At 33.9% G+C, this 27738-nt stretch overlaps 1 protein-coding gene across 1 annotated transcript in view; it reads left to right on the plus strand.

The window, feature by feature from the left end:
- Positions 1–6141: 6141 nt before the first annotated feature.
- Positions 6142–27738, plus strand: part of WWOX (WW domain containing oxidoreductase) — a 1223908-nt gene continuing 1202311 nt past the window's right edge. The window contains exons 1-4 of the mRNA XM_051975106.1: positions 6142–6991; positions 15926–15990; positions 17323–17380; positions 19726–19904. Of these exons, the coding sequence (XP_051831066.1) occupies positions 6885–6991; positions 15926–15990; positions 17323–17380; positions 19726–19904 (409 nt within the window). The 5' untranslated portion in view covers positions 6142–6884. The remainder of the gene's footprint in view (positions 6992–15925; positions 15991–17322; positions 17381–19725; positions 19905–27738) is intronic.

Consider the following 27738-nt stretch of genomic DNA (forward strand, 5'->3'; position numbering starts at 1 on the left):
AAATTGCTCTCCAGAATGGCTGGATATATTCACAATTCCACCAACAATGTATCAGTGTCTCTGTTTTCCCACATCCCCTCCAACATTCCACATTATCTTTCCCTGTCATTCTAGCCAATCTGACAGGTGTGTAATGGTATTTCAGAGTTGTCTTAATTTGCATTTCTCTGATTAATAATGATTTGGAGCATCTTTTCATATGGCTAGAAATAGTTTCAATTTCTTCATCTGAGAATAGTCTATTCATATCCTTTGACCATTTATCAATTGGAAAATGGCTTGATTTCTTATAAATTAGAGTATCAATTCTTTCTATATTTTGGAAATGAGGCCTTTATCTGAATCTTTGACTGTAAAAATGTTTTCCTAGTTTATTGCTTCCCTTCTAATCTTGTCTGCATTAATTTTGTTTGTACAAAAACTTTTCACTTTGATATAATCAAAATTTTCTATTTTGTGTAGATTAATATTATTTAACAATATTAGCTTATTGCTTTCCTTTTAAGTTTTTTTTCCCCCTGCTTTTCTTATAAAAGGATTCTGATAGGATTCTTTCTTTTTCAATTTTGAGAATAATTTGAACAGTATGAATACTAATTTTTCCTTAAAATTTGGATAGAATTCTGTGTTATCAAAATCAAGAATTTTTTCTTTGTTCATCTCTTTACAGTTAGATTTATTTCCTTTTTTGAGATCAGGTTATTTAAGGTTTATGTCAGGTCTTCTGATAGTTTGTCTAGTTTATGTTTTTGAAGACATTTCTCTATTTCTTTTGTATTTGCAATTTTGTTAGCATATAATTCTGTATGCTATGTTCTGATTATTAGTTTTGTTTCTTCTAATTTTATTTTGAGATATGTGTTAGTGTATGTGTATATTTTCAAAGCACCAGGTTTTAGTTTTAGTTTTTGTTTCTATGGAAGTTTTGTTTCCAATTTGTTTATTTCTCATTTAATTTTTAAAAATTATTTCCTCTTTTGTGCCCATTTTAGTTTGTTAGTTTTTCAATTTTTAAAAATGCATATTCAGTTTATTAATCTCTATTTTTCTATTTTATTAATTTTTGTTTGTAGGATATGATTTTCCCTCCTTAGGATTGCTTTAGCTACATCACTGCAATTTTTTTACTTCATCATTATATGTTTTTAACATAATTTTTGTTTCTATAATTTGCTTATGTGATTTGTTCTTTGGCATTATTTTGAAATTCGTTATTAAGTTTCCATTTGGGTTTGTGTCTTTTGTTTGTGGTCCCTGAATCAATAATTATTTTTATTATAGCTATAAAGAATATTTTAATTATTTATGCCTTTTTACATATGTTTGCAATAGCTCTGCAACCACATACATTGTCCATTTTTATAAAAATTCCATATGGTGCTAAGAAATATGAAATTCTTTTGCAGTCCCACTTAGAAGATGTGATACTTCAACTCTAACTATCCTAGTAATTTGTCATTTCAGGATTTTCCCTTTTGCATATCCTCTATTAGACTTATTTAAGACTTGAAAAGAGCTATTGAAATTTCCAGTCATTATTGTATTACTGCCTGTGACTTCTTTTAGCTTAATATTTCCAAATGCTAAGATATTCAGAGTCTCTAAATTTATTTCTGCTGCTAGATTGTTGTCAATGGCTCCTCTAAGTATGGTGTAGTTTTCTTTTTTTATATGTTGAATTTGTATTTTTACTTTATCAGATAGCATGATTGCATTTCCTATTTTTTTTGGATTTATTTGTTGCAGAGTAAATTTGTTTTCTACCCCTTCAGTTTTATTTTGTATATGTCTTTATTTTTCAAAATATTCTTGAAGCAATGCATTATAGGCTTGTTTATTTATATATATATATTTTAAATCAGTTTTGTTTTTACTGAATCATTTAATCCATTCACACTTAAATTTATGAGTTGGGTTTATATTTTTCTCTTTATGGAATATAATACACTTTATGTTTTTGTTTCTAGTTTTTTTCAAGTTATGTTCTCTCCTCCCCCCTGGTATAAGCAATATGTTCCTTAAGCTTTTGTAAACTTTTGTAAGATGGCCCTATTGCCATTGGATCTCTTCCCCCTATCTCTGGTCCAACCTCTTCTTATTTGTTACATCTTTCCCTTTGGGTTTTGCATATTAGTTCTTCTTTATTTTTTGATTTTGCCTAGTTATATGATTATTTCTTCTTCCTTTTTTTCTACTCAAACAAATAGACTCCTCTTACTCTCCTCCCCATGAAGTAGTTCTGGTCCCAGTTTTTTTATTTCTTTTTTTGGTACCCCTTTGTAGAGAGGACTTTTTTCTCTTCATTATCCATTCTACCTTTCTATGTACTCTTGACCCTCAAATTGTGGTTAATGATCATTACAATTATCTAGTCTCTCTATTCTCTGCATTCCTCATACAATCAAAACTAAGGTATCTGTTCTGGGCTCTCCCTGTTAGACAGTATCTGCCTTATAAAACTTACTCTATAGATTCCCCTTTTCCATTGGGCCTTACTCCCAAAACAATGCCAATTTTTGCAGATGTCAGAGAGGACACTTCCCTATAGTAGTCTCCTATGCATCACATCACTGATGATGTTGATTTATAGAGCTTTCTCTCCCTCCCCCCTTCCCAAATGTCTTAAAAACTCTTTCCTGGGTCAATACCTTTTTACTTCCCTAGGGGCCAGTTGTCCCCAGAAGTTCAAATTCCGTCTTCACAGAATATCTCTTTTCATCCATAGGAGCATTTATCAGTGAAACCCCTTTACATCACCAAAGCAAAATATACTTCTCATACCTTCTTTCCTCCACCCCAATCTCTTTATCCATTTCCGTGAAGGCTTTTCTCACTTTCACGGCTTTGTTAGTCCTACATTTAAATCCACACATTCTCCTCTATGTTCCAGCTCTTATTTGCTTCTTCCTCTTTCTTCAAATATTTTCTCATTTTGTAATGTAGTCATAAGGAAATACAGGAATACACATACATGTTCTGATTCATTTATAGTCAGGGTCTCATCAGGTTCTATCTATAAAGCCTTAGGCTTGACTCTTCACTATTAGTTCAACTGGACTTTTCTTTGTGTCCATTTCGAAAGAAGTTTCTTACCAATCTCTTTGCCGTCCTTCTGCTGCTGTTGCATTTGACTAATGTACTTATTCACCCCTTCTACATTTTTGTGGTCTGGGGTGTTTGAAAATCAAATAATTTCTTATCTTTTAGTTTTCTTTCTAAGTGTTTCAAATGCTTCTTTATTATTTAACTTTTTTTTTTTTTTATGGTTAAGCTGAGATTTTTTTGGGTAGATCACCCTTTGTCATATCCTGAGCTTCATTGATCTTCAAAATACATTATTTCATTACCTCCTGTATTTTCTTGTGGGTGCAGAACAGTCTTATTATTTTGTATTTTATTAATTTTCTTTCCTTTGTATTTGAAGGTCTTTCCCCTAAAGAATTGGAGAACTTGTTTCTCAATGGAATTGTTAAAATCTTCTATCTCACAAGTGTGGGATTGTTTTCCTTTATTTTGCTGTATTTATTCATAGATATGTGAACTTGTTTCCAAATTTTGAGGACATACTACTATTATTACTATTTTCTGAGTTAGTTTATCTACTTAGGTTCAAAGATTTTCAAGTTTTCCTCTTTGTGATATCTTTAGTATTTTCATTTTCTCCTCTCCTAACTTCAATTTATTTACCTTATCACTTACTTTTCAATTCTTTCTCCAACACTGATGGTTTCCTCTGAGGCTGGATCCTAAAGCATCTTAACCTCTTCCCACACTGGGCAAGTCAAGTTTTACCAGCTATGTCTCTGTCCTGATTTTTAGGAGAGCAGGACTTAACCTTAGCTGGATGCTGAGCTTTTTCTCTCAGGCTTATTGGAAATCTTTGAAAGATTGTCCCTTACCTTTATGTTTTCCTGTCTTGGTATCCTGTCCTCCCTCTATTCCTTAGTTATAGGGCCCAGAATTGGCAGACCAGAATTTTGGAGCTGGAGTGCTACAAGGTTGATCTCTGTAGTTTATGTTACTTAGGTTCTGGGAGAAAGGGGTGGTGAACTTGAGCTTTCTTTCAAGATGGAGTATATGTTCTATTCTTAGCCCTCTGTTCTGCTTTCTTGTAGAGTTCTTTTGTAGCACTGATGCTGAATTGTTGGATCTCTAGCAGGCTTCTGTCCCTGGTACATTGATGTAACTTTGGCTATCTGTCCTGTTGTTATCATCAAGACTCTGGAAAGAGGGAGTTCCACTACTTTTTAATGCTCTTGCCTTTCTTCTAAAATTATCTTCAGTTTACATTGCTTCTGTTTTATATGCACACAGTTTATAAGTTCTCTCTCATTAAAATATGAGCTCCTAAAATTCTGGGACTGATTGTCTTTTCCCTCCTTTCTTTGTATACCCAGCACTTAGCACAATACTCTGAACATAGTAAAGGTTTAATAAACATTTTTTGAATATTGAATTGAATGTGTATAATATACTTTACTTTCTTGTACCCTTTGAAATACTATATAAATGAACTAGAGAACATTATGAAATGCAAAATAGATAATTCTGATTACATCAAATTAAAAAGTTTTTGCAAAAACCAAACCAATACAACCAAAATTAGAAGGGAAACAGAAAGCTTGAAAAAAAAAATCTTACATTTAGTGTTTCTGGTGAAGATTTCTTTTCTAAAATATATAGAGAATTGACTTAAATTTATAATAATACAAGTCATGCCCCAATTGGTAATGGTCAAAGGAAATGAACAGATAATTTTCAGACAAAGAAATTAAAGCCATTTCTTATCATACCTCCCCCCCCCAAAAAAAATGCTCTAAATCACTATAGATTAGAGAAATGAAAATTAGGATAATATTGAGTTACCACTTCTGACTTCCTAGATAGGCTAAGATGACAGAAAAAAATATTGATGAATATTGAAAGGGATGTGGTAAAACTGGGACACTAATGCATTGTTGGTGGAATTGTGAAATGATCCAACCATTCTGGAGAGCAGTATGGAACTATGCCCAAAGGACTATAAAGTGTGTATATCTTTTGATCCAGCAGTGTCTCTACTGAGTCTATATCTCATAAAAGAGGGGAAAGGACCACATGTGCAAAAATGTTTGTAGCAGCTCTTTTTGTAGTGGCAAGGAACTGGAAATTGAGTGGATGCCAATCAGAATGAGGAATGGCTGAATAAGTTTTGGTATATGAACGTGATGGGATATTACTGCTTTATAAGAAATGATCAGCAGAATGATTTCAGATAGACCTGGAAATACATACATGAAGTGTTGCTAAATGAAGTGAGCAGAACCAAGAGAATATTGTAAACAGCAACAACAAAATAATATGATCCCAACTATGATAGACTTGGCTCTTTGCAACAATGAGGTGATTCAAGGCAATTCCAATAGACTTGTGATTGAAAGAGTCATCTACATCTAGAGGAAAAAACTATTTAAGCTGACTGTGAATCAAAAATTAGTATTTTCACCTTTTTTGGGTTGTTGTTTGTTTGCCTTTTTTTTTTTTTCTCTTTTTTCCCCCTTTTGATCTGATTTTTCTTGTGCAGCACCATGAATATGGAAATATATTTAGAAGAATTGCATATGTTTATATTGCATTGCTTGCTGGCTTGCTGGGAGAGAAAGAGGCGGAGAGAGATGGAGAAAAATTTGTAAAACAAAGTTTTTCAAAAAAGTTAATGTTGCATCTATTTTTAAAATAAAATATTATTAAATGCTAAAAAAAAAACAACAAAAACAAAAACAAAAAAAACCCCACTATATAAATATGACTTATCTTCATGAGTACCACTAGAATGCTCTCTTCCTTGAAGTCTGTAGGATAGGATAATGAGGCTGGGGTGAGATAAAAACTACAGGAATCTAGTGGACATTTGGTTTTCCAGGGGCTAGTTTAATCCCTGGCTACTGATGATTTTTCTTGTGAATTGGGCAACATCATTTCCCACTTTGATTTATTTTCTCATCTTTTAAATAAATTCAGCAGTGCAAATGTTAGATCTTTCACAACCAGATTCTGAGGGGAAAAAAAGATGTACTTACAACATACTTTTAAATTTAATCTCATTATTAACATTTCCTCATTATTTTTTCGAATTTGGACTTATGCTAAGTCAAGTTGTAATATGTAGTTTTTGTCCATTTCAAGGGGGGCAAAGGATGCAAATTAAACATTTGAAGAGTCCATGATAAAATGCTCCAGCGCAGCAATACAAGCATCCTTGGGCCGTAAAGGATTTGTCAATTTTGGGAAAGAAGTTGAAAGCCTTGGGCAGGCCCCTTCACTTCTGCCCAGAACTACATTTCCCAAAAGGCTTTTCGCGCGTAGGCTTCCGGTACAGTGCATTGAAGGGCCATCCAGTAATGCGGTAGGACCTCACTATTAAGGTGACGTCTTCGTTTCTACATCTTCGGCTGGTTCCCTGGCTTCTAGTTCCCTCCCAGAGGAATTTTAGTCATGTAGAAAAGAAGCGGGGGCGAAATAATGGAGGGGGGGCAAATAAAATCTTCTTTGTTATTTGCGACTACTGTTCTTATTCATTTATTTAATTTGTTATTATTTATACTCTTCTGGTCTCCCAGCCTCTACTTCACTGACCTCCTAGAGCCAGACCCAGCCCGGGGGCGCAGTGTTGCGCATGCCCACTCGCAGTTAGAAGAGAGGAGGGCCTCCGAGGGAAGCCGGGAGATCCGAGCGCGCGAGCGCGGGAGGGTGAGGGGAGCGGGCGGGTCGCGCGCTGGCGAGTGAAGCCGAGCCGAGCCGAGCGGAGCCGAGCCGGCGTCGTGCAGGGGGTTTGCCTGAGCTTGTGCTCCAGTGCCCAGGCGGGTAGCAGTTTGCCGGGCTAGGCAGCGCTCCTCTCTCTCGCCATGGCTGCGTTGCGCTACGCGGGTCTGGACGACACTGACAGTGAGGACGAGCTGCCGCCGGGCTGGGAGGAAAGGACCACCAAGGACGGCTGGGTGTACTTCGCCAAGTAAGGGGCTGGAGGGGCCGGGCAGTCGCCCCCGCCCGACCTCAGACCTCCGAGGCCGCCACCCTCGCGCCGCACCGTCTGCCTGCCCCTGCAGACCGACCCTTCCCGCCTCCCGCGGTGCCCCTTACCCCCCGCTGCGCCCCTCCCCTTACCCGGACGCTGGTGCCGGCCGCTCCTGCACGTTCCTGCAGCCGGGAGCTCACGCACACTTGCACACCGACACTTGTGCACACGACTGCGCCACTGCTCTCCCTCCCTCCCACATTTACACGCTCCTGCGCACGGGAACTCTCGCCCACTTGTGCACACTCATGCACGTGCCTAAGTGACTGCTTTATATACACACCTGTGCACACACCTCTGGCACACACACTTAACCCCTAACACCGAGGGATCCTCTCCAAGTCCGTGATTTGGAAATTCCGCGTCCATTCTTATGTTCACTGATACATTCTCATTCTCTTGTCAGCTATCCCACTGTGCCCTGCTCACTCACAGAAACTTCCTCCTTTGCACTATAAATAGTCTTACACACAATTCTACATGACTACATCCTTACAACTGTCACACTGATAGAATATGGATGCTGTCATATCCCTCACCCTGAAATTCATATTCCATACCACTGTGATATATTGCCTAATTTGAACCTCACAACAACTCTTATTTTACTGATTAGGAAACTGAGGCATACAGTGATTAAGTGACTGTCCAGAGTCACTCATCTTGTAAGTGACTGAGGCCACATTTGAAGTCCACTTGCCAGTGCTCTCCACTGTGTATGAAACTCTCTATTAAAAGTGGTCTTAAAGGAGTTTATTTAAGTCACACATAGGCACTGTCATCCTGTCACATAAACCATAGAATCATAATGACTTAAGAGAGAAAGCTGTAACCCAATCCTGTCTTTGTAAATAGTGATAGAGTGAGAAAGGAAGTGAATTGTCCAAAATCACATGGTTAGACAATGGCAGCTTGACTGGTAAGTCAAGCTTTCTGTCTTTAGCTTTTTCTACTCTTCCACACTGAGATGCTTTCATACACCTACAACATCCCATAAAGGCTTACCCATTCAATTTCATGAATCCATCTTGTCTTCCATTCCCTGTTAAGTATAGAAGGAAGGGAACCTTCTTACCAATATGAAGGATTTTCAGAGAACTCTTACCTTTCCCTCCAAGCACAGCTTCTTTCTTTTCCGAGTGCTATTGTAGTCTGTTCCATACTTAGAACGAATTTCTTCTCTTTAAGTGTTAGCTGAAGGTGGTTTCTTTTTTTTTTTTTTTTAATAATTTTTTATTGATAGAACGCATGCCAGGGTAATTTTTTACAGCATTATCCCTTGCATTCATTTCTGTTCCGATTTTACCCCTCCCTCCCTCCACCCCTTCCCCGAGATGGCAAGAGTCCTTTACATGTTGAATGGGTTGCAGTATATCCTAGATACAATATATGTGTGCAGAACCGAACAGTTTTCTTGTTGCACAGGGAGAATTGGATTCAGAAGGTATAAATAACCCGGGAGGAAAAACATAAATGCAAGCAGTTTATATTCATTTCCAGTGTTCTTTCTCTGGGTGTAGCTGCTTCTGTCCATATTTGATCAATTAAGGCTCTCTTTATCGAAGAGGTCCACTTCCATTAGAATACATCCTCAAACAGTATCATTGTTGAGGTATATAATGATCTCCTGGTTCTGCTCATTTCACTCAGCATCAGTTCATGTAAGTCTCGCCAGTCCTCTCTGTATTCATCCTGCTGGTCGTTCCTTACAGAACAATAATATTCCATAACGTTCATATACCACAATTTACTCAACTGTTCTCCAATTGATGGACATCCATTCATTTTCCAGCTTCTAGCCACTACAAACAGGGCTGCCACAAACATTTTGGCACATACAGGTCCCTTTCCGCTGAAGGTGGTTTCACTGGAATTTATTAAGAAAAAGGCTGCCTTTTTTTGCTGCTTGTCTTTAGAGGTACTGACTTATAAATCTAGAGAGCATCTCCCCATTTTTCCTTCTTCGAGGATATTTTTCTCTCTATAGTTTAATATTTTCCCTTATTTACAAGGATATTACCTGTCAATGATTTGGAATTCTTAGTGTCAACCTAAATAATAAATTGGTACATTTTCGCCCCTGACCCCCAACCCCACCCCATTACTTTCCCTTGGAAAAACATTGTAGATTCTGTTCCCTCAGTCCTCTAGAATTTCATTTGTCACTCTTTTTTGATTAAAAAAAATTTTTTTTGGAGGCATTCAGGTTAATTGTCACATACTTAGTAAGTGTCTATGGTCATATTTGATTTTAGGTCCTCCTGACTTTAGGTCTGTCCACTGCATCATTCCTGTTTACTCATTTATTTTAATGTAAAATCATAAAGCTTAGGGATACAATCTAAAATTTAATTGAAATACAGAACTCCCAGATAATGAACTTGGCCCAAGGATGAAAGTAAGCAAAAGTGAGGCAACTTTGTTGGGTCATAAACCAATGTTGGGGATGAGATTTGAATCCAGGTCTGTTCTGGCCTTGAAGCTAGTTCTCTATGCTGCCTTTCAACCTAAAAAAGGCCCAAGATCATAAAATTACAGTTTTACAGGACCTCAGAGGTCACCTAGTCTAATTCGGATATTTTATAAATAAAAAGAGCACAGAGATTGTGAATTGTCCAAGATTACACAGATAGCGATTAGTAGGCACAGAGATTTAAATCAAGAACCCCTTCCATTGAACCTATGGTGCTATCACCATTTGTTTTTTTAAAGTAATAAAAAGGAGTTTTTTTTTTTTAAATCAACAAGTAACTCTAAATTTTTACCAGATAATTTGAGAGAAGAGTTACTCTGATAGAATGAATGTAGCCACACAGTAGCTAAAGGAAAAAGAAACTAGATAATACTTTGTAGTCACTGTGTGACTACATTCATTCTTTCAAACAGAATAACTTTTTTGTTTTCAGAATACATTTCTTCCAGCTTTTGATATAAAAAGAAAAGAGAAATTGAAATAAAGATTTATGTGTGTGTGTGTGAAACCATGTTGACAGAAAATAGAGCATTAGATTATGTATACAAATATATATTTTGCTCAAACATTTTTATATTTGAAGTGAAACATTGTACCCTAAGTAGAGAAAAGGTAAAGTAAATCTCTACTGATTTTAAGTATCTATTCATCTTCAAAACCAGGTATAACTTGTAATGAAGTTCTTTGCACAATTCAGTAGAAAAACCAAAAACATTTTTGTGTTCTTGAAGGCTTTCTTCTGCTGGGCTTAATGTATGGATTTGTCATTTTCGTTTATCACAAAAGCATCTCAGAAGTAAGGGAGTTAGCAACTCTTTGAACCTATTTGATGTTGGGACTTGTAGTTATAATAATCAGTAGTAGTATAACTCATATGTATATAGTATTTATTATTTAGAAAGTACTTTTCCTACAACAGTGATTTTTAACTTTTTTTGTATCATGGACCTCTTTGCCAGTTGGGAGAAGGCTATGGATTTGATGTGTTTTAGAATGTATAAAAGAAAATACATTGGATTACAAAGCAAACCAATTATGTTAAAATATTGTTCCCCAAATATTAAAAAAACAAACAAACCCAAACTTCACAGATCTCAGGTTAAAGAATCCCTATGATTTATGGCAATAGTTTCAGCTCTTGTAACTTAATAATTATAACCCTAGGTAAGTTTATTCAAGTGAATTTTCACTCACTGAAAATACAGATGAGGAGGGGGACTGGATTAGATGATCTTTTAATGTAATTTTCATTTCTGAATCCATGATGCTCTCTGACCAATCCCACAAAATAAGTAGTGCAAGATATTATCCTTGTTTTACAGAAGAGGGAAAGAGATTGTCAGGTTACCTTGGATCGTTAGGCTAGTAAGCAGCTAAGTAAGACTTGAACCTAGGTCTTCTGATTCCTGTTCCTTAGCTTTTCCTGCCGTCTGGCAGCAGGGTGGAAAGTACATTGACTCTGGGGTTGAAGGATCTTAGTTCAAATGTCTGGCACTGATAATCTTATTTCAGATAAGTAAATTGGTCTTCCATGGCCTCAGTTTCTCTATGTGTAAAAAACTAGATGTCCTTTATGGTCCCTTCCGGTTTTTAGATCTATGATCCTATGATTTGGATTGAAGTTTAGCTTAGAAGATGTATGATTTTGCATAAATAATTTAAATTATTTGAGTACATTTTGCTCATCTGTAAAATGGGAGTAATAGCACTTTCATTAGCTACCTGAGAGTTATTGAGAGAGTTAAATTCTATAATATTTGCAAATTGTTTTGTCATAGAAAATGATGCTGAAAACTTAACTATTTTTTAGATTTTGTTTAAATTTTTATAAGCATGATTTTAATTCTTATAATTAAAATTTAATATTTTCCTATATATAGATTAAAAAAAACATTTTATAAATTTTTCAGGATATATTTTCTGTCCTAGGCCCACTTTTACCTACCCTTCAGGGTTTTAGTGGTGTGAAAATTAATTTGGATAATAGCCTGGTAAAACCTCAGGTAGATAAAATCTGTTCCCAGAATAAATATAAGATGGCCAAAGCTAACTACAAACAATTATATTTTAATTATCTGTTATTTTTGAAATATCTATGTTGCTGTTCCTTCCCATTTGTTGTTTATATTACTTTTCCTATTTTACAGTGCAAGAAAGCTATGTCTACTTGAGCATGGTTTTAATAGTTTGATTTTATAGAAGTTCATATGCAATTAGCAATTTAATTTTGACATGACAAGCATGCACAGATGGAGACCTTTCCTTACTAGAAGAGAATACAAATGAAATAACTATGGGTTGAGGATAAACTAAATCATACATTGAGAGTAATTTTAGTTCATATCCATGTCAGATAAATTATTTCTCCTTGAAAATGAAAAGCTGAATATTCTTATATTTTGAAATAAAATAACAACTCAGAGGCAAAAAAATTATGAATACTTTTCCTTGTAGAATATTTGCTAGACACTCCCTTTTATTTAATAGATATGTATGGATATATATATATATATATATATATATATATAAACTTATTAATATCTTAACACTGTTGATGATGTCTTTATCAACCCCTTATGAGACTGTCCTACTATTTTAGTAGTGACCTTTGTATTTTTATTTCCCATGATAATATTCACAATTTATTACTATACTGAAACTCTTTTCTCCAAACTTATTAGTAAACTCTTTTTTAAAAGAATGAATTTTTTCATCTTTTTCAGTTTGCCAGATATGGGGCAAAACATCAAAAGGGTTTCCCTCTTTAATCCATTCCAAATAAGAGTAGGTTCCAGCACTACCCACCCTTTGTACTACTAGTTTTGTTTACATCAGTTTTTTTTTCCCCTTTTATATCTCATTTGTATGAGATAATTACTCTTTTTATCTCTCTCTACAATTTAATTATTTTAGGATCATCTCATCATATTTAGCTCAACCTACATCTATATTTCAAACTAGCTAAATAATGATGAAAATTATAAAAGTATTTTCACATATATGAAGGAAATGATTTGACCTTATTGAGTCCTTTATAATTGGTCTTTAATGTTTATCTTATTTGTCTTCTGAATGTTATATGTTGATTTTTCCCTTAAATTCTGGGGTTTCTATCACAAAAAACATGAAGTTTTGCAGTTTGTTAAATGCCTCCCCCCACCCCGTTTTCCTATTCATAATTATTTAACTTTTCTGAGTAAGTTACCCTTGTTTATAACCCCATTTATTTTGCTCTATGGAATATAGTATTCCAAGACCTATGGTCCTTCAACATAATAGCTGCTAAGTTTTGTGTAATCTTTATTGTAACTCCATGATAATTTAAATTGGTTTTTCTTGCTTCCAGTGTTTTCTTCTTAAACTGGGAGCTTTGAAACTCAACTGTGATTTCCTTCTGGGATTTCTTTTGGATGGTGATTAGTGGATTTTTTTCTATTTCTGCTCTGCTTTCTCATTTAGAATGTTAGGGTGATTTTCCTTGATAATTTCTTGTAATAGTATATAAGTATTCTTTTTTTAATCGTAATTTTCAGGTAGTCAACTATTTTTATATTATTTCTCCTCAATTTATTGTTTGATTAGTTTTTTCTAATTAGATGTTACATGTTCTCTTATATTTTTTCATTCTTAGTGTCTTAGAAAATTATTTGCTTTGCCTTGCTCAATTATAGCTTTCAGGGAATTATTTTGTTTATTAAGTTTTGGATTCTTTATTTCAGCTTGATTGACTTTCTTTTCATGATGTCAAGATATTAGGAGACATCCTATTTTCCAGAGCTAAGGCCCAGCAATCAGGCTGTGCCCTGAGTTTGGCATAACAACAGTCTTTTGCACTTATACACTGGGTGATATCAACCACAGCAAAAATCCTAGAATTTTTTCATATGATTATTGTATATGCTTTGACCACCAATGGATATTTTCCGAGCTTAGCCAATCACCTATTATATCCATGTTCTGCTCATGAAGCCCTGTTGTGAATCAAACTTGTCACATTGTTGCTGTTACTCCTCATTGTCAAGGCTACAGCAATTCTGCAGCCATTGGTATAAATATTGAGATCTTCCCACAGTGACTTGGGTCCTTTCACTAGAGGTGAGACTCTGAGACAAGTGTCTTTGCTTGCAAGCTGTTTCTTTCACTGTGAAATTAAACTTCTGTTGGAATCCTAACTCTCCTGTCTCTAGCCTGCTCTGTTTGACTCTTGCTACCCACAGATTTGAGGCTGGTTTGACTCTTGCTACCCACAGGTTTGAGGCTGGTTCTGTCCGATTGACAATAATTTTTTTGATTTTCTTGGGTTATTCTTATTTTTTTCTTCTAATTTTTTCTCAATCTCTCTTATTTGACTTTTAAAGTCCTTTTAAAGGTTTTCTACTAATTCTTTTTTGTGCTTGAGATCGTTTGACATTTCTCATTGAAAAAGGAGTGATTTTTTTTTTTTTTAGCTCCATTATCTTCCTCTGAATATGAGCACAGATCTTTATCCTGATAGTAGCTGTAGGTTCTTTCTCCTTTGCTTACTCATATATATATTTATTTTTGTTTTATTTTGTTTTTAGTAGCTTTTAATATCAAGTTGTAGTCTTGAAGTATATGGAACGATGCTCCAACTCTCAGGTTCATCTTACTTGTGTCTTCAGTCCCCACCTTGGTATCTCCTCTTCATTCTTGCCACTTGGGGCCCCCAACCTTCACTCTACATATTTAATAATTTGCCAAATCTTGCCCTTTCTACCTTGTATCTTATCCCTTCTTTTCTTTTTTACTACTACCATCCTAGTTCAAGTTCAGAACTCTTCTTCTAGATTATTGCATGAATCTTTCAATTTGTTTTCCTTGCTGCAGGTCTTACCCACTATCCTACATCATGGTGCAAATTAAGTTTTCTGAAGTTCATATCTATGTGACCATGCAGTTCCCCTACCTAGTCAACTCCTGTCTCTTCTTTTTATTTCTAGGATAAAATATAAATTCTTTTTATCTTTTAAAGCCTAATACAACTTAACTGCATCCTATCTTTACAGGTTTATTGGACTTTACAGCCAATCCAATTGCTCAGTCATCCAGCCAAATTGCCTTTTCTCTATTCTTTACATAGGATGCTCCATATTGCATTTCCATGCCTTTTTACAAATATTCTCTATGTTTGCAGTGATCTCTTTCCTTTTCCTCTGCCTTAGAGAGTCCCTTTTTCCCCCATGATATAGCACCATCATCTTTTATGATTACTCCAGTTCCTACTTTTTAGTAATATCCCAAACTATACTGTATTTAGCTATTTTGTAATTGTGTTCATTAAGCCCAGCTAAGTTGAGAAATGGATAAAGTTCCAGGCCTAGATTTCACTACCTATTTTAAGTCTAAGATGAAGAATCATTTAAATTCATCTTGAAAATATGACCAAAGAGTCAATTGTCAGACAAGTTGGCTGTAAATATTACAGAGTCTGGAAGACTCATCTTCATAAGTTCAAATCTGACCTCAGACACGTATTAACTTTATGACCTTGGGCAAATCACTTAACCTCTTTGCCTCAGTTTCTCATCTGTAAAATGATCTGGAGAAGGAAATGGTATATCATTCCATTGCTAAGAAAACCCCCATGGTGTCATGATGCATCATATGTGACTGAAATGATTGAACAGTGAGAAGATTGTATTTATTAGCTTTATAATTATGCTATATGTCTCCCTCATTAGAATATAAGCTCATTGCAAGTTATTATTTCATTCTTTGTACTTGTATCCTCACTGGCTGGCACATAGTAAGTATTTAATAAATATTATTTATATTTATATTATATATTTATTTATATTTATATTATTTGTTATTTATAAATATAAAAATCCATTGTTTTTTACAGTGTATCAATATAAAATAATGTCTCCCTAGATTCTGAACCCTTTCTCCTTACTCATATTTTTCTCCCAAATAGTTAATCAATACTATCCTTCCCTCAACCTAGTCTACTGATTCCCATTTTGCTTCAATATGACTTCTCTTGAAACTAGAACTTGCCTTTTCATTATATGTTCATGGTAAAGTGATGTTTTTGTTTACTATTTCTAGGTCCATAATGAAATAGATATTACAATATGGAAGCAGCTTTCTACTTAAAAGTAATATTTACAGCCAACTTGTCTGACAATTGACTCTTTGGTCATATTTTCAAGATGAATTTAAACGATTCTTCATCTTAGACTTAAAATAGGTAGTGAAATCTAGGGTCAAAATAGAAGTTCTCCTTGTTAACTTTGGTCTCTGTCAGTGATAACTCCTGTGAAGTAGTATCATCATGGAGAAATTTTTTCCTCTAGAGGAATAGTTTTAGAATGGTTTATAGTACTTCTAAGAACTTATCCCTATTTTTAATTTTGATATGGGTATTTTGACAGCCATACTGAAGAGAAGACACAGTGGGAACATCCTAAAACTGGAAAAAGGAAACGAGTAGCAGGAGGTTTGTATTATTTGTTTGGTTATTTATAGCATAGATAAATACTAATATGTAAAGCGTCAATTACACAGTAAGTCTATCATAGGCAGAGTATTATCTAGGCAGTTGTTATAACTGAGTAGATTTTAGAAGAGGAGAAAAATTGATGGAGCAAACTTTATAAAAATTATAATTATCAAATTCTATTTGGCAAGTATTTGCTTATATTTAAGATACATAGACAAAATGAAAATCAATTCTTTCTTTAAAGGACTTTATTCTACTGCAAGTTATTTATAGAATTATGGGAATATTTTTGCTGAGGCAATTAGGGTTAAGTGACTTGCCTAAGGTCACACAGCTAGGAAGTGTTAAGTATTTGAGATCAGATTTGAACTCAGTTCCTCCTGATTTCAGGGTTGGTGTTCTATCCACAGCACCACTTAGCTGCCCCAGTTTTAGTTATTTTTGATAATTATTTGTTCATCAAGACTATGTTAAAATTATGTTATCAGATATTTTTTAATAGCATTACATTTACAAATGACACTTAGAATATTCACCTTTCAGCTTTTTTCACCCTATAAACAAGAATTGAATATCTTTAATATGCCTAGCAATGTGCTATGTCCTGAAGGGAATATAATAAAAGCATAAGATATATCCCCTGTTCTAGAGGAGGCTAATTAGATGAGACACATATAAAAAGAAAATAGTATGACTGATGTTATGAGGCAGGGTCTAGGTCCAGATCCCAGCTGTGTTACTTTCTACTTGTGTGATTTTGACCAAGTTACTTGGTTTCCTTTTCTCTTAAATGAGAAGATTGGATTATATTACCTCTCAGATTCCTTCTAACTCTAAATCTTCAATCATATTATGGGAGATGGTCATGGTCACCTCTGTATTCATGGAGATGGTTAAAAAGACTTGGAAGAAGTACTAACTGACTTGCACCTTAGAGGTTGGGTAGTAATTAGATAGTTGGAGAGGAAGTAGAACACTTTGTTTTGTGGAACAAAAAAAAACAGGAATCTATAGTTGAAATTTGCAAGACAAGTCTTATTTATAAACATGAAATAATTAGAGAACAAGTACCTAATCAAATGTTATGTTATATGGCATAGAAAACAAATGTAATTGAAGTTTTACTAAATGAGTGATAGAAGATGAAATCATTGAGGAAAGCTTTGCAGGGAGAGATAGTATCAGGCTGTTCAAAAGGGGGAGTTTATTCTGGAGACAGAATCAGGAAATGTGTAGAGGTAAGAATGAGCATTGGCCTTTTACCTTCTTATTCATATATAGGATTAAATTTTTTTCTTCAAGCAGACTCACAGTTTTTTTCTGTTTCAGACCTGCCCTATGGATGGGAGCAAGAAACAGATGAGAATGGACAAGTGTTTTTTGTTGAGTAAGTGCTTCAAGAGATAGAATGTAGTTATCTAAATGCTTTAAAAGGTGTTATCTTTCTTCATCTCGAAGTCTTTTTTTAAAATTCGGGCAGATATGAAGTGATTATCAAATAAATTTTTTGTGTGTTGTTGGGGTGGAGGTAGGGGGGAGGTTTCTTAGATTTTACTATTGTGGTATAAGTATAGAACCATATATGAGTAAGCCATATATGACTTAAATTTTTAGAAGCTATCATATTCTTAAAATAAGGTAATCAACTAAATGTTCAGACAACTAATTTAAAAATATTATTATGAACTTAATATATAACCAGATAAAATAAACTGTTCCATATACATTCAACAAATTAGTTTTCAAAAAGACCTTCAATATATAGTCTCAACAAACTGTTATTCTTTCTATGTTTTTCATTACTTTTATCTGCTTGTCAATCCTTTTATTTGTGTTTTTATTAGGCTTTTATCAGTTTCCAGTTTGGCTCTTTTTTCTTAATTTCCTACTGTTTTATGGAACTTTCCTTATTACCTTATAGTCCCCATGTTTCAGACCTTTAATTTGCAGCATAGTAATTGTGTTATTCCAATTTAGTCAGCCATTTTTCACTTATTGGGTCACATAATAATTTCTCTATTTGGAGATAGATTTCCATATTTTTGGAAATTGGAAATTGAAATACTGAAGACCTTTTTTTTTTGGGGGGGTGCATCATTTTCATTTTCTATGACTAGAATGGGCTCTGAAACATCAGAAAGAACTAAAAGGAAAAAATATGAATACGCAGATTATTATTCTAATCATTATTTTTAAACAAAGCAATTTAGATAGTTTTTAATAAAATAACTATATTTTACATTGGTGATAATACACAGTTAATGGTTCTCCATATATAGTTAAATGTTTAAGGAATGAATCTTTTGATTTTGGTTAGAGGTTGGCACATAAGATAGACCCCTCAATTTATTTGTGAGGGTTTTTATGAATTGATAATGAAACCTAATCTTTTACTATTTGATGAAACCTTATAGTTGGGCTTTTAAAAGATTTTTTGATTTTTCAAATTTTGAAAAAAAATTCAGAATTTATTTCTAACATCAAAATAATTTTGAAGTTTCTGTTAAAATGATGGTCATTCGTAATTTCATGTATCCTTACTAAAATAATTTTGAAGTTTATTAACTCATTTTAGATTAACATTCAAAGGTTCATATACTACATGTAATTTTAGTCAAGACAACTTAAAAATTAATTTTTTTATAATCAGAATAGGAGTGTGTTATTTATATATAATCATTTAATGATGTATAGTAATGTTTTCATCACAACTACTCTCTTAGGGAGGTAGTGTAAACATTTAGCCCTTGCTTTATACTGCAAAGCATGAACTATGTAGACCAATTTTCAGGCCTTCCACAATCTGGTTTCATTTTTTTCTAGAATTAATTCATTCTTTCACTTAACTTGTGATCTTGCCAAGCTGGGCTCCTGACCAGTCTCCAATTTTGCCTTCTCTCCTTTACCCTTGTGCATTTATTTATACTATCCTTCATGATTAGAATAGACTGCCACCATGTCAGTGATCTGTACACAGTAGATACTTAATAAGTGACTATTTAATTGAACTAATTTTTTTTATTCTTTAAGACTCAACTCTTGCAATTATTCCTCCATGAAGTTTCAGTTATAAGTCAAAGGAATATTTAATTTAAAAAAATTGCTGTTAATTTTATGTCATGCTTTTCTCTACTGGATATACTGGTGCACATTACCGAGTGCATATTAGGTCCTTACCAAATATATATTGAGGTTATGTAGAAAGACAGAATAATTTTAGTACTATAAATCAGCTGAAAATGATGGTTTGTTTTTTTATTCCAAATCAGAGGTATAAAATACATGGCCCCAAATACTTTAGATTAAGATGTAATTGATTGGGAAATATTTAGCAATGTTAGCAAAAATTGATATGTTAACATGCAGTTTTCTGAGCCAATATGAGCTTGGGAGATCCTTATGTATGACTTTTTTAGGTTCTTTTTCAATTTGATTTGTCACCATTGTTCTGAAGAAACTGATTTTGAAGTGATTGTTCCATATCAAAGTATATTTTCCAAGAAATCTTAAAGTAAAGAATTTGGTAACTTTTTTCTGAATAAGAGTGTATTTTTTCTAGAGGCCTGCGGGAAGGAACTAAAGGACATTTCTTTCTTAAAGTTGAAAGAAATAAATAATAAGACTTTTGTTATGTAAAAAAAATTGTTATGTAATATGTAAATAGTAAGATAATCTAAATGCCTGTGTTCACTGCTGTAGGTTAACATGATTTTTCCCCCCTTTTCTTTGTAGCCACATAAATAAAAGAACCACATATTTGGATCCCCGCTTGGCATTTACTGTTGATGACAATCCAAAGAAGCCACCAACCAGACAGAAATATGATGGCAATACTACAGCTATGGAAATACTTCAGGGTCGTGATTTAACTGGAAAAGTGGTTGTAGTCACTGGAGCTAATTCAGGAATAGGTAGGCCAGTATTTAAATTTATTGAGAATGCTGTAATAAGAACCATTTTTGAAAATTCTAATCATAGTAAGTTTAATGGAGTGACTCTCTGCTTCTAGGAAATTTTATTTTTATGTATTGTACTTGGATCTAATATATCATTGTAATCATGACCTTTCTTTCCAAAACCCGTAGTAGTTGTGTCCATCATCATAGAAAACTATATAAAGTCTGACCCTGAAATGGAATACTCAGCAAAGATGTTGGCTAGTTTTTAATTTAGGTGTAATAGATAACAGATTCAAAATGCTAGTTCTTTATCATCAACAAATTTAGTCTGTGTAGTATACAGAGTAACTATATAGGTTACCTGAGTAGTTTAGGCAAAAATAAAAGTATTTGTATGATAACTTGATTATAGTGCATAATGTTGGAAAAATACTGTAACACTTTCTTACTAGGGATATTCTATTGCATTCAGATTTAAATTGATTGCTTTAGTTCTGATATCTTTTTTTTTTTTTTTCTTTTACTAATGACTTCTGTTCCCCCTAGAGACACAAAATAAGTTGGGCATTTGATGACCTAAGTTTTGGTGCTTCTTTTCCCCACTGGGTGGTTACTGAGGGAGTGGCCCAATGGGTGCTCTGACCTTGACTCTGGTGCCTTTTAGGGACCTAGACTATTAAGCACAAACCATAAATACTGTCTTGCTTTTTCCTCCACTAAACTCTTACTTTCTTTAGTTGTAATTTTTTCCCTTGTGTGTATAGAAGATTTCCTATTAGATGGATCTTTAGATCTTTCTCCCTCTAATTTGTACAGTGGTCTCTATTCTCTCCACTCCAGCCCACTTTTCATATTGTCCCATCTCCTTCTCTTGGCATTATTCTGGGTTCAGTTTCTGCCTCTGTGTTAGACTCACTGAAAACGTGCAGCTCTCTCTAATTAGTATATAAAGTTCATCAAATGCATTTGATATACTTCACATTAAAACCCACTGAGTGACTAGTGGGTCTCCAGAGTCTTAGTCTTGCTGCACTGATAAGATTAAATTTAAAAGATCACTGTTTTTCTTTGGAATAGAAATTATTTTTTTTTGGTAAAAATTGGGGAATTCTTGTTTTTTTTTTTTGCTTATCAAATTACTTCCTTATTCAATTTTAGTTAATACTTCTATATTGGTAATATTATTGGAAAGAAACCTATTATGGGAGTTAGGAAATAATATTTTAGAAATCCCAGTGCTACCTAATGCTTGTATCATTTAAGTAAGTTACTTCCCTCCAAAGAGTTTTGATCTAAATGATCTCTTAAGGATCCTTCAGTTCCAAATTCTCTATCTATCTATCTCTTTGGACTTAATTTTATATATCAAATCATCAGAGAAACTTTTGTTATGAAATGTTGGTTTTTGTATCACAAACTTTCTTTATCTTTGAGTATTTTGTGGTGGTGATAAAAAGTCACAGTTTTAAAATTGTTATAAAGTAGGACTTGCATTAAAAATCATCTGGTTTGAGAAAGTCTGTGGCCAGATATCTGAGAGGGGTATGGAGTGAGGTGTTGCAATTGTTCTTTGTTAAAGTTCTCAGGTGTGGATTGATGAGGTATTGTTTTTATGGTTTTTTTTTTTTTTTTTTTTGGCTGAGGTAATTGAGGTTAAGTGGCTTGCCCAGGGTCACACAGGTAAGATGTCTAAGGCCAGATTTGAACTCAAGTCCTCCTGACTTCAGGGCTGGCACTCTATCCATTGTACCACCTAGCTGCCCTGGATTGATGAGGTTTTTAACTTGCCTGGGGGTTAGGGAGTAAATGGGTCTTTTTTTGTGTTTTGTTTTTTTTCTTGTGGACTTAACTGTAATTATTCGAAATGGTTCCTTTAAAGTTGAAGAGATTTGTAGAAACTAAATAATCCACCATCATCTTTCTCAGTCCTTACCCTCTTAACCTTTCCAGTATATTTGATAGTTTGGTTCTTCTTTCCTCCTGGATAATCTCTCACTTCTGGTTTTTCCTTCTACCTGTATAAATGCTCTTTTGCATATTCCTCATCAATATTATTACCTCAGCTGTTCCTCGGTGCTCTTTCCAGGGTTCACTTTTTTTTTTTTTTACCTTTGGTAACTTCATTACCTTCTCTGGGTTTAATGATCACATCCATGTTGATTGATTGATTAGTTGATCTTGATGGACAAAGTGGGTAGGGAGAAGAGGAAAGTGACATATATTGGCCAACCAATGGTATATTTTACTTCAGCCACTGGTGTTACACTGGTTATTTGATTTAATAATCTTGAGTGGGAAGTGATAAGTTTTTGTTTGTTTGTTTTAGCATTATTTGGAATTAAGAAACAGATGGCTAAATAGAAAAATGAATGGAAGTAACTTCCAGATGATGAAAATAACAAATATTAACTAGGAATCTTATTTCAAGATCTAGGAATATAGATGCTAAGATGACTTTTCCTGTCTTGAAAAATTTCCATGAAAATTCCAATAATAAATTTGGTTATGTGTACAAACAATTTTGGAGAACTAGATGACTTATTGAGCCTGGAGTCAGGAAGAACTGAATTCAAATATGGCCCTAGATACTATTTGTGTTAACCTGGGGAAGTCTTTTAAACTGTTTGCCTTAATTCACTGGAGAAGGAAATGACTAACCACTCTAGTATCCTTGCGAAGAAAACTTCATGGACAATATAATAATGTGACTGAACAACTGATCAACAACATAATTAGTTTATCATGAATTTGTGTCTAATTTACAGGTAGATTTGCTTTATCTGAAGTGCTCTATATTAGCTAATATATGTTAAATGTCTTTAAAATTCAAGTGTCCATTTCTTTTTATTGTCTTGCTAGTGCTAAACATCATGTGTTTTTGAGATAAAAAAGTACTTATGGCCTATCTAAATTCCAGCACCAAAAAAAAAAGGGGTGGGGGAAGCTTTATTATAGGTTTGGATTAGTTTGGAACTCAAGGCATTTTAGCACTTCTCAAACCCTATAGTAAATTTGTTGGATTGCTTTTCGATTTTGACCCAGCAGTGAGGTCTACAGATTCTATAGTTCTAAGTTTTAAAGATGAAACTTTATTGACAAGGTAGTGAGGTACCTTACAGCGAAGTTTTTAAGCCGATGCTTAATAGCCTTTTAGGGGAAGTTGTAGGGGTCAGGCAGGGTTTGGACTTGTTAGCCTACTTGTAAGCTCACTTCCAACTTTAGGATTATGTTATTTCATGGATAGTAAATCTTATTGTTTCCTACTAAGTGTTCTCTGTTTTCCCTTCAGATTTTAATTTTTGTTTTCCTTTTTCAAATATAGCTAGAGGTCCCCACCAATTACCCTAAGTATGCTATTACCTGCTAAAAGTTATTCTGAAATATTCTTAACTTCAAAACTGTTCAAATGAGCTCTTTGGGGAAGGATATTCCAAAAGAAACTCAGGCTGGTCAATTGATAACTGGAATTCTAGAGAGAGGGAGAAGTGAAACAAAATCAGTTACCATTCTCCCTACTTTCCACCTCAGTTTGTATTAATATCCTATATTGGACTGTAATAGTTAAGATTTTGAGCTTTGAATCAGAGAAACCTGGATTTAGATGTTGCTTCTAATACATATTAGTTGTCTAGTTGTGAGATAGACACTAATTTCTTTAATCTCAGGGTTTATCAGGCTTTATAAAACCTCAAAGCATAATAATATAAACAGGAACAATTATCATTGAAAGCTACCTGGCTTTGTGGATAGCAGGCTGGATTTGGGGTCAGGAAAATCTCATGTACTCATGAGCTTCATTCTTATTGGAAATCATTTAGCTTTTGTGAGAATCAGTTTTCTCATTTGTCAGATGCACAGATGAAGTCTGTATTTTGTTTCAAGATGAGTAGTTATATAAAATTCAAATGAAATTATGTCAAGAACCTTGGAAACTTCATAGAGTAACATTAATGCCAGTTATTATTTTCTCTTAAGTCCTAGATAGATATAGCTTGGTAGGAGCATCTTCTATATTGGAAATTTTTCATGCTGATAAAATGATATTCTATTGATGGGACTCATTTCTTTTTAAATTAGTGGGGATGGGGACTATGTTCTTTCTTAAAAAAACTGCAGCTAATTGAAATGAGGGATGGAGCCCTACTTTTAAAATAGTGATTTCCAACTTTTTTTGAAACTTATGACTTTCTTTGTTTTTGTGCTATTTTCTTTTCCCTTCCCATCTTATGTTCTAAATTAACAATACAAATGTTAAGCCTGAAGTAAACAGTAAACCTGAGATGAGCATGTGCGCTTATACACACAGACACACACACACACACACACACACACACACACACACACACACACGTATTTGTTAAAATAAATTTTTGTTGATGCCTTTTGGTTTTTAAACATCGCTTAATATTTATCTCTCTTCTCCCCCTATAGAAAGCCATCTCTTTATAATGATTAAAACAGTTTTTTTAAAAAAGTTCATTTATGCTAAACAATGCATTGGAAAAAGCCTGACATTAAATGCATTTTCTCACATCATAATACCCATTTCTGCAAAGAAGGTGAGGTAGATGTCTCATTTTTCTTTTTGGGGGTCTAATCTTGGATATTACTATTTCACAGTATTCAGTTTTGATTGTTCTTTCCACTTTCCTGATTCTACTCTTTGGGTACATTATTTTCCTGTAAGTTCTATACTTTACTTTGACTTATTTTATTCAAGCCTTCACATGCATGATTCTCTGTATTCAATATATCTTTTTTTTTAATTTTTTATTTTTAAATAATTTTTTTATTGACAGAATCCATGCCAGGGTAATTTTTTTACAACATTATCCCTTGCAGTCACTTCTGTTCCGATTTTTCCCTTCCCTTCCTCCACCCCCTCCCCCAGATGACAAGCTGTCCTATACATGTTAAGTAGGTTACAGTATAACCTAGATACAATATATATGTGCAGAACCGAACAGTTCTCTTGTTGCACAGGGAGAATTGGATTCAGAAGGTATAAATAACCCAGGAAGAAAAACAAAAAGGCAAGCAGTCTATATTCATTTCCCAGTGTTCTTTCTTTGGGTATAGCTGCTTCTGTCCATTCTTGATCAATTGAAACTGAATTAGCTCTTTTTATTGAAGACATTCACTTCCATCAGAATACGTCTTCATACAGTATTGTTGTTGAGGTATATAATAATCTCCTGGTTCTGCTCATTTCATTTAGCATCAGTTCATGTAAGTCTCGCCAAGCCTCTCTGTATTCATCCTGCTCGTCATTTCTTACAGAACAATAATATTCCATAACGTTCATATACCACAATTTACTCAACCATTCTCCAATTGATGGGCATCCATTCATTTTCCAGCTTCTAGCCACTACAAACAGGGCTGCCATAAACATTTTAGCACATACAGGTCCCTTTCCCTTCTTTAGTATCTCTTTGGGGTATAAGCCCAGTAGAAACACTGCTGGATCAAAGAGTATGCACAGTTTGATAACTTTCTGAGCATAGTTCCAAATCGCTCTCCAGAATGGCTGGATGTATTCACAATTCCACCAACAATGTATCAGTGTCCCTGTTTTCCCACATCCCCTCCAACATTCTGCATTATCTTTCCCTGTCACTCTAGCCAATCTGACAGGTGTGTAGTGGTATCTCAGAGTTGTCTTAATTTGCATTTCTCTGATTAATAATGATTTGGAGCATCTTTTCATATGTCTATAAATAGTTTCAATTTCTTCATCTGAGAATTGTCTGTTCATATCTTTTATCAATTGGAGAATGGTTTGATTTCTTATAAATTAGAGTCAGTTCTCTATATATTTTGGAAATGAGGCCTTTATCAGAACCTTTGACTGTAATAATGTTTTCCCAGTTTATTGCTTCCCTTCTAATCTTGTCTGCATTTGTTTTCTTTGTACAAAAACTTTTCAATTTGATATAATCAAAATTTTCTATTTTGTGGTCAATAGTGATCTCTGGTTCTTCTTTGGTCATAAATTCCTCCCTCTTTCACAGGTCTGAGAGGTAAACTATCCTATGCTCTTCCAATTTATTTATAATCTCCTTCTTTATGCCTAGGTCATGAACCCATTTTGACCTTATCTTGGTGTTCGGTGTTAAGTGTGGGTCAATGCTTAGTTTCTGCCATACTAATTTCCAATTTTCCCAGCAATTTTTTGTCAAATACTGCATTCTTATCCCAAAAACTGGGGTCTTTGGGTTTGTCAAACACTAGATTATTAAAGTTATTGGCTGTTTTGTCCTTTGAACCTAACCTATTCCATTGATCAACTAGTCTATTTCTTAGCCAATACCAGATGGTTTTAGTAACTGCTGCTTTATAATATAATTTTAGATCTGGTACAGCTAGGCTACCTTCATTTGATTTTTTTTTCATTAATTCCCTTGAAATTCTTGACCTTTTGTTTTTCCATATGAACTTTGTTGTTATTTTTTCTAGGTCACCAAAATAGTTTTTTGGGAGTCTGATTGGTATAGCGCTAAATAAATAGATTAGTTTAGGTAGGTAGTCATATTTATTATATTTGCTCGCCCAATCCAAGAGCATTTAATATTTTTCCAGTTGGTTAGATCAGACTTAATTTGTGTGGAGAGTGTTTTGTAGTTTTGCTCATAAAGTTTCTGATTTTCCTTTGGCAGATAGATTCCTAAATATTTTATACAATCAGTAGTTACTTTAAATGGAATTTCTCTTTGTAACTTTAACTGTTGGGTTTTGTTAGTGATATATAAGAATGCTGATGACTTATGTGGGTTTATTTTGTATCCTGCAACTTTGCTAAAGGTGTGGATTGTTTCTAATAACTTTTTAGTAGAATCTCTGAGGTTCTCTAAGTATATCATCGTATCATCAGCAAAGAGTTGATAATTTGGTTTCCTCTCAATATATCTTTCTTTCAACTTAGTAATATTGCATTGCATTAACATACCAAAACTAATTTAGCCTTTTCTTAATTAGTGAGTATTTACTTAATTCCCAGTTCTTTGCTACTACAAAAAGTTCAACTATAGATATTTTTATATATAAGAAGCATTTCTTTTTCTTAAGCAGTTGGATAAATGACTTGCCCAGAGTATGCTAATTGTTAAGTGTCTAAGGTTGGATTTGAACTCAAGTCCTCTTAACTTCAAGGCTTGCACTATGCGCACTTAACCACGCAGCTGCCTGAGGCATTTCTTTTTATCATTGACTTCCTTGGGTCATATGACTAGCAGTAGGATCTGAAGGCTAGATGGTATGGACATTTTAATCACTTTCTAATCACTTTCTTATCCTAATTCCAAGTTGTTTTCTAGAATTGTAGTACCATTTCACTGTTCCACAAAGGTATTAAAAGTTCAAGTGAATTAAAATAATTTAGGTTTTATAAGTTTTATTTTTTTGAGAATTCTGTGACATACATGGAAAAACACTGAAATGTCATTTAACAATTTTAAAATGCCTGCCTTAGAAGCAAAATAAATACTGTGCATCTTTAAAGAAAAATAATTTTAATTCAAAAAATTGGAATATGTAGTTGTTTTATAATGAAAATTTCATTTAGTTCACATGTATAGATCATTTGAGGAGCTAACTTATCTGAAATTGGAAATGTCATTTATGAATCTTATTGAAATTATAAATATAATGCTCTTGTTGCTGTATAAAATGGGAGATTTGAAGGGAAAATTTTATTATGTAGAAAATAAATATGCTTTTGAACTTTTTTTGCAATCTTTTTCCAAGTCATATTAATAGCTAAAAAAAAAAAACCCACATACTTTGTATAATAACATGCAAATACTCAGAAATACGAGTGAATTTGTGACCTGAGTTACATGATCTG

This window comes from Antechinus flavipes, chromosome 2 (assembly GCF_016432865.1).
Source record: "Antechinus flavipes isolate AdamAnt ecotype Samford, QLD, Australia chromosome 2, AdamAnt_v2, whole genome shotgun sequence".
In the NCBI taxonomy this organism is placed as follows: Eukaryota; Metazoa; Chordata; class Mammalia; order Dasyuromorphia; family Dasyuridae; genus Antechinus; species Antechinus flavipes.